Source organism: Plectropomus leopardus, chromosome 4, assembly GCF_008729295.1.
Source record: "Plectropomus leopardus isolate mb chromosome 4, YSFRI_Pleo_2.0, whole genome shotgun sequence".
Classification (NCBI taxonomy): Eukaryota; Metazoa; Chordata; class Actinopteri; order Perciformes; family Serranidae; genus Plectropomus; species Plectropomus leopardus.
In genome coordinates, this window is record NC_056466.1 from 1,660,058 (window position 1) to 1,670,186 (window position 10,129).

The following is a 10,129-nucleotide window of genomic DNA, read 5'->3' on the forward strand; positions in this document are numbered from 1 at the left end:
GTCGCCCAATGTGGAATGTCTGCTGAAACAGGCCCTGTTGTGTTCTGACTATAACCTGAGCTCACTTTCTCCTTTGGGGTTTCACCTTTTAAAGTTTTTGCTTTTCTTTCATTGATACTCAGATGTAACGCTGAGGAGAGCGTAAAAAGCAGAGCAACGTGGGCCCGTTTTAAGACATTCCACAGTGACTCATGCTGCCCTTTTTGAACCTTTCACCGCTCTTCCTTCTTTACATTTCCCACATGGATCATTTTTGTGGTCATGCATTGATAAAGTTCTGTCTGCGTATCTCTTGGCTGGCCTGCCTTTCCACTTCCGTTCCCGTCTAGCTACCTATCTACTGATTCACTTATCACACATAATTCTCAGCATCATCAATGTGACATCACTGTCCATTCCTTAGCAGCTCTTAAGAAGCCCCAAACCTCCGGGAAATCCATATATCCAGTGGCCAACATCCTCTGGAAAAACATCTGGGGGAAACTCGACAATAAGCCGGTGATTTACACCAATTAGATAATCTCAACGGGACAAATTCTGGGTCAAGCGCCCGCCTGCCCTCCTACGCTCCCTGTCAGGCTCAGGTGAGCGGGATAGTCTGTTGGCAAGTAACGGGTGAGTGTCTGTCTCCCCCCTTACACGTCCTCATCTCATCCCTTCAACCCCCCCTCTTCATCTCCGAGGGCTATATATTGGAGGTTGTGACTCGTCTGCATCTTGAGCATCACTCGCACCCGCAGACGTTCGTACAAACCCACACGTGTGTGCTTCATTTTGAGCGCAGACGAAGAGCAGACGACAAGCAAACGAAGAGCAGACGACGAGCAGCGATGAGGTCCCTGTTGAAGCTGGTTGTGATTCTGTTTTGCGTCCAGAGGGGAGAGGGCCGCTGGCTGAGTTCACTGATTGGTAAGTATGACCTATGACCTTTGGATGAAAATCTCATTGTTGCTCATTTGACTGCAATTTGTTAAATATCGTACCTAACCTTGGATACGTAATACTTTAAACATTGTTTTTCTGCCTTTTCGGAGTTGTTTATTCATAGGTGAGAGTATAAATAACTGGTGAGTTTGGACTGGGGTTATAAATGCTGGCGCTCCCCAGGGCTGCGCAAGCTCTCTATATACAAATGACTGCATGAATCAGGACGTGGACATTATTAACCTTATAAAACCAGTTGTATCATATTTGATACACAACTTTCTGTGACCTCCATGTCATCCACAGTAACAGTACTTTCCTTAAAAAAAACTGTTCATTTGCAATCTTGACCTCATTGTATAAAATGACCTATTGTGAGTCAATGCCTTCAGGCAGGAAGTACAGGTTACAAACTATAAGGTGAACAGGTGTCCATTTTTGTTTTCCACTATCAATTAACCTACTTACAGTAAGAGATGGTGTGTGTGTCTGTATGTGTGCACAGGGGTGTGTGCAATATTTGATGTAAAGCACTTGCTATGAACTGACCTTGTGCAGGGCATCTTTGCAATTACTACGTGTGGGACATTTGTGCAATAACCTCATGTGCAGCACTGCGCATTAATTCTGTATAGGACTTTAGTGCGATTATTAGTACACTGTAAGATCTGAAGATGATTTTACTTTTAATAAATCTGGGAAACCAATTGCTCTGAAAAATGTAAGAAAATATAAACTATTAGTCTTATTTTATGTTTGCTTGATGTCTAATTATAAAGTTTACTTACATTTTTGTTACATTTAGTAAGTAAGTAGTTGTTGCAACTTAAAAATGACAAGTTTAATTATTAAATCAATCTCTCTAAGTTTTGGCAACTTCAGTAAACCAAGTTTACTGTGCTATATATCTGTATTCTGCTGGTTGCAAACTATGGCTCCACCTATATTGGTTTTTCAGGACAGAGACCGATACAGATTATTAGTATTTAATGAGACTTAAAACCAATACTTGGAACAGATATGTATTTCCAGTGGAAATGAAAATCTTTCTCCCTAACGGGACAATATGGGCTGATCTTTTCTTATCTGAAATGAGTTGCTCTTTGCATTTTTATTGATTTTCTTTTGTGCATCATTTGCATTGAAACTCTTTGTGTTTTCCAGATCAGAAACCAGAAGCAGCATCTCCAAACACGTCACTAAATGGGGACAACAAAAATGGAGATCCAGCTGCAGAAGACGACCAAACAGAAGCTTCTGGAGTCGGGCCATCACCTGATCCCCTCATCCCAGTCTTAGTCCGATCACGTCGCTCTACCCCAGACTCCCAGTGCGGCCTACGCTCCGTCCTGCTACAGGTTCGAAACCTAGGACTGGGATACGACTCGGATGAGACCATCCTCTTCAAGTACTGCAGCGGGGCGTGCCCCCACGTTCGCTCCAACCATGACCTCACCCTCACCAACCTGCTGGTGAGCGGCCTGCTCCCTCAACCGGTAGCTGGGGAGCTGTGGCACAACACGCCCTGCTGCAGACCCACCCACCACGAGGACGTGGCCTTCCTCGATAACTCGCACCGCTGGCACAAGGTGGAGAAGCTGTCGGCGGCGGGGTGCAGCTGTGTTGGCTAGACGTCCGAGCGTAGGCGGTTGAAAAAGTAGAGACGTGCAATGGTTTGTGAGGCCATTCTGAGGATCAGTTTGCTGGCAGGTTTTGTTGTAATGTCTGTAAATGAAGATTTTAACCCTATGAAACCTGGATCAACATCACTTTTCCTATGCTGCGTTCAGAGGCCTTCATAAGTTTTTACACCTTTGAAATCTGAGCACATTGGTTTGCTTTCTTTTGAAAACATACGGGAAAAAAGACAACAAGCAATTTGAAATCAAAATGTTCTGCACATTGTGACAAATAAGTAGATTTGGGAAAAAAATAAAATAAATCTAGGGAAAAATGTCAAAAAAAATATTTATAATTATTAAATTATATATTTCAATTACTCTACAGAATTATTAGTATTATTAAGCACTTATTTCAAGTCATGTCTTTGCTGAGAACATTTTACTTTTTTTTTCTTTTTTTTCCTAATTTTTATGTAATTTTCTTGTACTTTTTTTCAAATTTTTGGGTCATTTATTAAGTTGCTCATTCCCTTTGTCACATCTCTTTGAAAGAAACTATGCCAGTTTGCTTAGGCTTCAAAGAGTTTATTTCACAGTAACCAGCCATAAGAAAAGCTAACACCTCGGCAAGAGATGTTTTACAAATTGCAAGAAACAAGGTAAAGGTGTCAAAAAAAGGTACCTGAAATTTTGTTTAAATAAGAGAGTGAGACAGAGAGGGGAAATGATGATAGGTTAATGATCATTTTAAAAAATAGGCAAAATGTTCAGAATATTAATTCTTTTTATTTAGAATATAATTATTATTATCTATACATTTGGGTTTTTTGTTTGTTTGTTTTGTTTCCTTTTTTAGACCTTATTAATTTTTTCTCTGCTAAATTGGAGATAATTTTCTTATAATTCGTTACTCGTAACTTCTTCCAGTGTTTTTGAAAGAAATTAGGCAAATCCGCTCAGGTTTCAAAGGGTTAAGCTGTTTTCCTTTTCACTTTTGGGTGAACACCTCATGAATCCAGTTTTGTTGATTTAAATGTTTTGACTTCTGCTGGTGATCTAATGGGCCTCAGTGGGATTTGAATTTTATTACTTTTGGCATTTGCGAGCTTAAAAAAAATTACTCCCACACAAAATACGTGTGCTTTTCTTAGTCCATGAGCAGTTTGCATTCTGAAGAGGGGAGTTTTTCAGCTGATGTGGGCAATGTATATATGAAGGGCATTAGAAATAAGCTCCTACTATGTAAGTACTATTTTAAAAAAACGAAAGCAATGCTTATATCAACTGAGTCTGAACTGAACATGATTCCACGACGAGCTACTTGACTATTTCTGTAGATAAGCTGACATATATTTATTTAATACCTTCAGTGCAATTTTGGGGTTAACAGTAGAGCGGCTTCAACGTACGAAGCTGCGCAGATACAGCCGAGTGAGGTTCTTTTCATTTCAACAGTCCAGCTACACTTTAAAAAAATGTATTTATGTAATATAAGTTATTTATTTATTTGTTGCAGTTTTTTGTCATGCTGAATTAACTTATTTTGTAATATGTTTGTCTCTATGTTTGCTGTGTGTACAGTTCATAATAAAGATAAACATGTACAGAACTAAACAGTGTTGATGGGAGTATTATTAGTGTTGAGAGAGGAATACATGATGTGGTGTAATATATACAAAAAAATCTTTATTTAACATTTTGTACGAAAATATATGTTTCACAGATACAAAAGAATTAGATCATTAAGTTAATTCTTATGATTAACTCATGAACAAAAATTAAAGGCGTAGGTTTCATATCAACATTTTTGGGGACACATGTTAAGTGGGGAGTCTGGAGAAAACTTTGAGCATCATATTGTTGATTTTTTTATACATCAAATTATATTGGAAATATATTTTTCTATGTAAAGAATAACACAAAATTCAGGCGCTATTCTCCCTTTCTGCGATTGGGCGTGATATTCCCGCCTTGAACAGGCAGTGTAAAAGTGGACACTGTTTCGTCTCTGTTATTGTCCCCCCATTATGCAATTGTACCTTATACACACGACGGCGGGGCGGTATAGCAGAGCAATATTCTCGACTTGAACAGCAGCTAAAGAAAAAACTGACAATTTGATTAAAAAGTGAATTACCTAAATGACCACTTTGTATCTTTAGCTCACTCCTGACGAAAACGAAACTTTCCTCTTACAGCCATTTACAAGTTTTCATAGACCTCGTTTTGGATCTTATTCAAGTTTATCTGCTCGCATGAGCCTTCGATACTTTGTGTTTGTTTATTTACATTTTCTGATATTTTTGTTTTGACAGAAAATAACCCGTGATTCTAAATAACCAGGCACATTTATCAAGCACTCACTTTGCTTCACACTAAATTATTATCCCAGTGCCAAACCTCCAAAGACCCTGTGTGCTCTTACACAAAAACTAAATCTGATGTGTTCATGTTACCATGAAGTTGATCTTATGTTAAAGTTAATATGTATGCAGACTGTGTGATCTTGGAATAACAGCAAAAAAAAGAATCTTCTAAGCAAAGACATAGTTTGTGAGTCACCGTCTCTACGTGGCCATTGCGTCCTCCTCTGTCTCCTCTGGCTCCGTCCCCCACACCTGGACGCGTCCCTCCATGGCTGTGAGGAGGCAGGTCTCTGTAGGGTGAAAGGACAGCGACTGGACAACGGCTTTCCCCACAGGCAGCTTCAGAGACAGAGATCCCTGGAGGTAAAAAAACAACAACAAATGCTTTCAGTGCACTTTCTACATTTGTCTCTGACAGAGCATATTTGTCTAAAATTTCTGGGATATATGTCTAATTTTTGAGGATATATGACACTGTGTTCATGTGCTGGTTGGATGAAATTTAGACCATGAGCAGCTATAATACACGTTCCAAGTATTGTGGACAAAGAGACGAAAAATTGCAAATAAGGCGAGACAAAACTGAATCCTGGGTTGTCTTTCACTTTCATCGGCACACATTATAAAGTTAAGCTCTGTAAAATGCGTATGGTGGTTAAATCACCGTGGACATGAATGTAACTGGACACTTACTTCCACCAGGTCCCAGCAGTAGACGTGTCCGTCCTCTGAGCAGCTCAGGACGTGGGTGTCTTTACTGGACAGGCAGCAGTCCAGCTTATAGCCCTTCATCTTGTGTCCTGTGTACCTGAGTGACACAAACAAATACCATAAACATCATAACAATAAGAGTGTGAATGAATACACATACTTACACATACAGAAAAACAACCAGAGGGTGGACAAAATAACAGACATGACTTTAAAATCAATAAATAGTACTTTTTTAATCTTGTAATGTTAATTTAGGATATTGGCAAGTGCCAGAATGGTGTTGACTCTTGCTGAGGTTTTTGTTGGTGGTGTCAAATTTTTTGTCACACGGTCTCTACAGGTATCAGACACTTAAATTTAATGCTTTTTGAAACATTTTCAGGATTATTTTTAACCAAATTTTCTTCATTAAAAACTGATCAAAGGGGCGTAACACTATGTGCAAAGTTTTAAAGTTTTGGTTGTTAAAAAAAAAAAAAAAAATTGAATTATTTGACAAGTAAGCGAAGCCACGATGAAAGCAAACCACCCTGTCAACGGGACTCACTCTCCGAGCATTTCGCCGGTGCTCTTGTCCAACAGTCTGACTGTTGAATCCAGACTGGAGCTCAGAGAGCACTGACCGTCCTGACTGAAACACACACATGTGATGGGACCTGGAACACACAAACACAAGTTACAGCCTTCTCTGTTTTATACGAGTGCCACTAAATAATACAATAGATTTTTATTAGTAGTATTTTTCGTAATGAATGCTGAAATTACATAGATGACTCACTGCTGATGAAGTCAACATGCAGCTGTCCCATTCTCAGGTCGTAGCGCCTCACTCTGCCGTCCACTGACCTAAAAACAAGACAGCTGTTTTCAAATAGTGCCACGGTGAAACCGAAAAATGTAATCTAACAGGTAAAGAGGTGCGTAAAGCTAAAATGTCAAATATTTGTCTGGTTTCAGCCTCTTAAATTTGAGAATTTGCTGCATTTCATTGTCATTCATGGGTCTTTTTGAGGTCGACACTTTGGACTCCGTCAGATTGTGATTTTTTGACGTTTTAAAGCAACTGGAAATGTAAAAAACATCAAAAATACAAATACAATGCGCTCACTCACAATATACCAAGTTGAAAGCTGGTGCTGAAATAGGACAGCACTATTAAAGTATCTTTTACTGCCACACGGACATTTCGGGCCAGAATCCTTCTTCAGCGTGTGCACTGGCAATAACACAACGAAATCTTCACAGATGTGATTAATCATATCTAAATATGCAAACAAAACAGTACATCCCAGCAAGGGGAGCCAAACTTTTTAAAAAGATTTTTACAAGATTTTTGTAAAAATCTTTTTAAAAAGATGCATTTTGGGATATAATTAATCACACCTGTGAAAATATAATAAACAACAATAATGATGATAAGGACATATATAATTGACACATATGATGGACATTATGCAGATGATTTATTGCTTCATTGGCAAAAATCATGTTTATTGTACTAACCCGGTAAGCAGCTCGTGTTGTGCCACCTTCAGGCTGCTGACGCTGTCCCGAGCCTCGTCCAGAATCTGGATGGGCTCAAATCTTCTGGACCTGGTGTCCCAGCACCGAACTGTCCCATCTAGGGACCCTGAATGAGGAGAAAACACACACACAAACACACACATCCGGACCATAAAAGAATATACACACGTTACTGAGTGAACATGACAACACAACTCACATCAGTCAATTATCAATATTAGAAATGTATTGTGAGTTATGGGAGCTCACCGGACAAGATGACCGTTCCCTCCTCGTTGAACTGGACGCAGTTGACTTTCTGTGAGCAGAAAATTTGAGTGAGATATAAACTAGAATTACTATTATGTCATTCTGTTTCTGAAATATGATGTTGAGTCATGGCCTAAAGTGAAGCTGATGTCCTTTTTCATCATTTTATCCTATTGGACATTTGTGTTAGATTTTGTCATGATTAGCATCTGGAGATAGATTTTGTCTTGATGCTATTTGTGTGATCAGATTGATGATCCTTGTGTTAATGTGCAATCTATAAAACGCCTCGCAAAATACAAAAAAAATTGTAAACCAGACTCCCCCTGTCCTCATTATACAGTCTCAGTCTCTCCAGAAGTCTTCACCATTTTCCCCAACCATAGAACAAAATACATATTTTTATATAAATATGCAGGTGTAAAAGCTTTTTAAATGAAATTAACAAGAAAAAAAAAGTAAAACTGACCGCAGCATGACCTCTGAGTTTGCGTGTGACCTGGCCTGTGGCGACGTCCCACAGGATCACCGTCTTATCGGAGCTGCAGGAGCAAATCTGACTGTTGTCATAGGACCTGTTGAAACAGCCAATGAGAGACAAACATGGTTACTTTCTGCAGGGAGAAGATCTCTCCAGCACACCTTTACAAAAACATTTCCTGCCCATATGTGTTTACTACGTATACTTACTTATCATGCATTTTAATTCCATCTATTACTAATTAGTTTTCCTGTCACACTTTGGAGAAGGCTGTTACAGTTCTCTCACCCATCGGCATCCAGAACCTCGTATCCATGGCCGCTGTATGTCTTCAGCAGGGTCCCTCGGCTCACACTCCACAGCTTTAGAGATTTGTCACTGCCACATGACAGCAGGTAGTTCCCATCAGCTGACCATGCAGGAGACATGAGACAGAGGCGGGTATAAGCTCGTGCCATTTCATATGCGGCTCATGACTCACATGGAGTCAAGCACAAGCAAGCAAACGGACTACTGTGAGACTATGTTGAGTGTGTTTTCAGATCTTGGATGTGAACTTAAACCAGATTTCTAATGACAAGCAGCGACTTTATGTCAATACCTCAACAGAAATAAATGTTATAGTAGTTTGTTACCGTTGAAGCGAACAGCCCTGACCGCTCCTTGCTGGCAGTCGATGGTCCTGAGCAGATGTCGAGGAAGCTGAGGAGCCTGAGGTCTGGGCTGAGGGAACGCCATGACATTACCTGTGCAGAAAAAACATGACACGAACATATGAGCCATGCTGACAACCAGTGGGGGAAAGAAACTGACTTTTTCACTCAAATACTGTCTGAGTAACTTTTACTTTTTATTTTCCAACTATTTTCAATTTGTACTACTTTGTATTTTTATTCCAATACGTTTCAGAGGAAAATATTGTACTTTTCACTCCACTACACATATTGATTATTTTTAGTTAACAGTTACTGACTTATATCAATTATAATAAACAATTAAATGATAATGTCTTACAATATTAAGATAAGATGAAACTTAAATGATCCTCAAGGGAAATTCACAAGCTACCCAGCTGCATCTAAAGTAATTAAAACTGCCCCCACCTTTATGTGCCTCAACACTGAAGTAATGCAAATATTAATTTATTTTAGAGATAGATTTGTCTCGATTAGTATTTGTGTGAACTGATCGACATTCCCGGTGTTGATGTGTAATCTGTAAATAAAAAACACCTTCCACAAATGCAAAATGATTTTGCAAACATAAAATAGATATGGAGACACATTTAAACAAATTCCACGCATAAATAAAATATCTATGGATACAGTTAAGTATTTTACAAATAAATGAAAAGCATTTGTGAATATCTTCATAGTATTTGCAACTTATGAACAGATATTTGTGAATACAAGTTTTTATTTGTGAATCTCAGTTCTACATGTGTAGATTTGCATTTTATGCACACTGAGTCTTTGTTGTGTATTTTGTTTGGTTGGGGTTTTTTGGAACAGTTTTATATTTGTATATTTGTGAGTTTAATTTTATTTGTATTTGTAGAAGGTGCTTTGTATTTAGAAATTACAAATTTACACACAGATTATCAAATGATATTGACACAAATCTATTTCCATAATGCATCAACAATTATAAACCAATAATTAAATATATACCAGTCTGAAACCGACATTTTTATGCTAATACTTTCGTACTTTTACCTAAGAAATATGTTGAATGTAGGCCTTTTACTTATGGCAGATTATTTCTCCTACTAACATTACTTTTACTTACTGTAGTATACTTGTATACTCTGTAACGTTAAATACTGCTAAACCAAACTAAGCTAGCTAAGTTAGTATTATTTCTTGCCACATGAAAATTAATGTACGTTAGCTTTCTCGAAGGAAACTAATAGAAGTTACAAAGAAAATTATTACCGTAAGTTTATGTTAAACTATATTTTAATCCCCCCCACTGTCTTAAACAGTGGTTTATTTGTAAATATTTTGTTTATCTCAACAATTCACAGCTTTGTTTGCTATTTAAGCTATAGCTAACTAACGTTAATAAGCTCCTAATAACTGCAGTTTTCCGTGTTTTTTTTTTTATTATTTACCTTTTTTGAGCTGTTATATCACAGTTCAACTTCTAAGGAGTGCCATTTCAAAATCCCTGATGCCGCAAATATTATAATAATAATAAATTCATCCAAAGTTTGCAACCATCAACAGCTTCGTCTTCCATTCATTCAA

At 38.2% G+C, this 10,129-nt stretch overlaps 2 protein-coding genes across 2 annotated transcripts; one reads left to right on the forward strand and one right to left on the reverse strand.

Annotated features, from left to right (window-relative positions):
- Positions 1–436: 436 nt before the first annotated feature.
- Positions 437–2,823, forward strand: LOC121942228 (persephin). The gene is made up of 2 exons (XM_042485370.1): positions 437–909; positions 2,089–2,823. Exons 1-2 carry the CDS (start codon positions 831–833, stop codon positions 2,553–2,555), a joined length of 546 nt encoding a protein of 181 aa, XP_042341304.1. The 5' UTR covers positions 437–830; the 3' UTR covers positions 2,556–2,823.
- wdr83 (WD repeat domain containing 83) lies at positions 2,577–10,127 on the reverse strand. Its single transcript, XM_042485369.1, has 11 exons — positions 9,994–10,127; positions 8,516–8,626; positions 8,169–8,289; positions 7,869–7,974; positions 7,400–7,448; positions 7,130–7,256; positions 6,405–6,472; positions 6,174–6,282; positions 5,606–5,720; positions 5,109–5,269; positions 2,577–2,649 (listed from the first exon to the last, which is right to left on the reverse strand). Exons 2-10 carry the CDS (start codon positions 8,616–8,618, stop codon positions 5,114–5,116), a joined length of 954 nt encoding a protein of 317 aa, XP_042341303.1. The 5' UTR covers positions 8,619–8,626; positions 9,994–10,127; the 3' UTR covers positions 2,577–2,649; positions 5,109–5,113.
- Between the last annotated feature and the right edge of the window lie 2 nt (positions 10,128–10,129).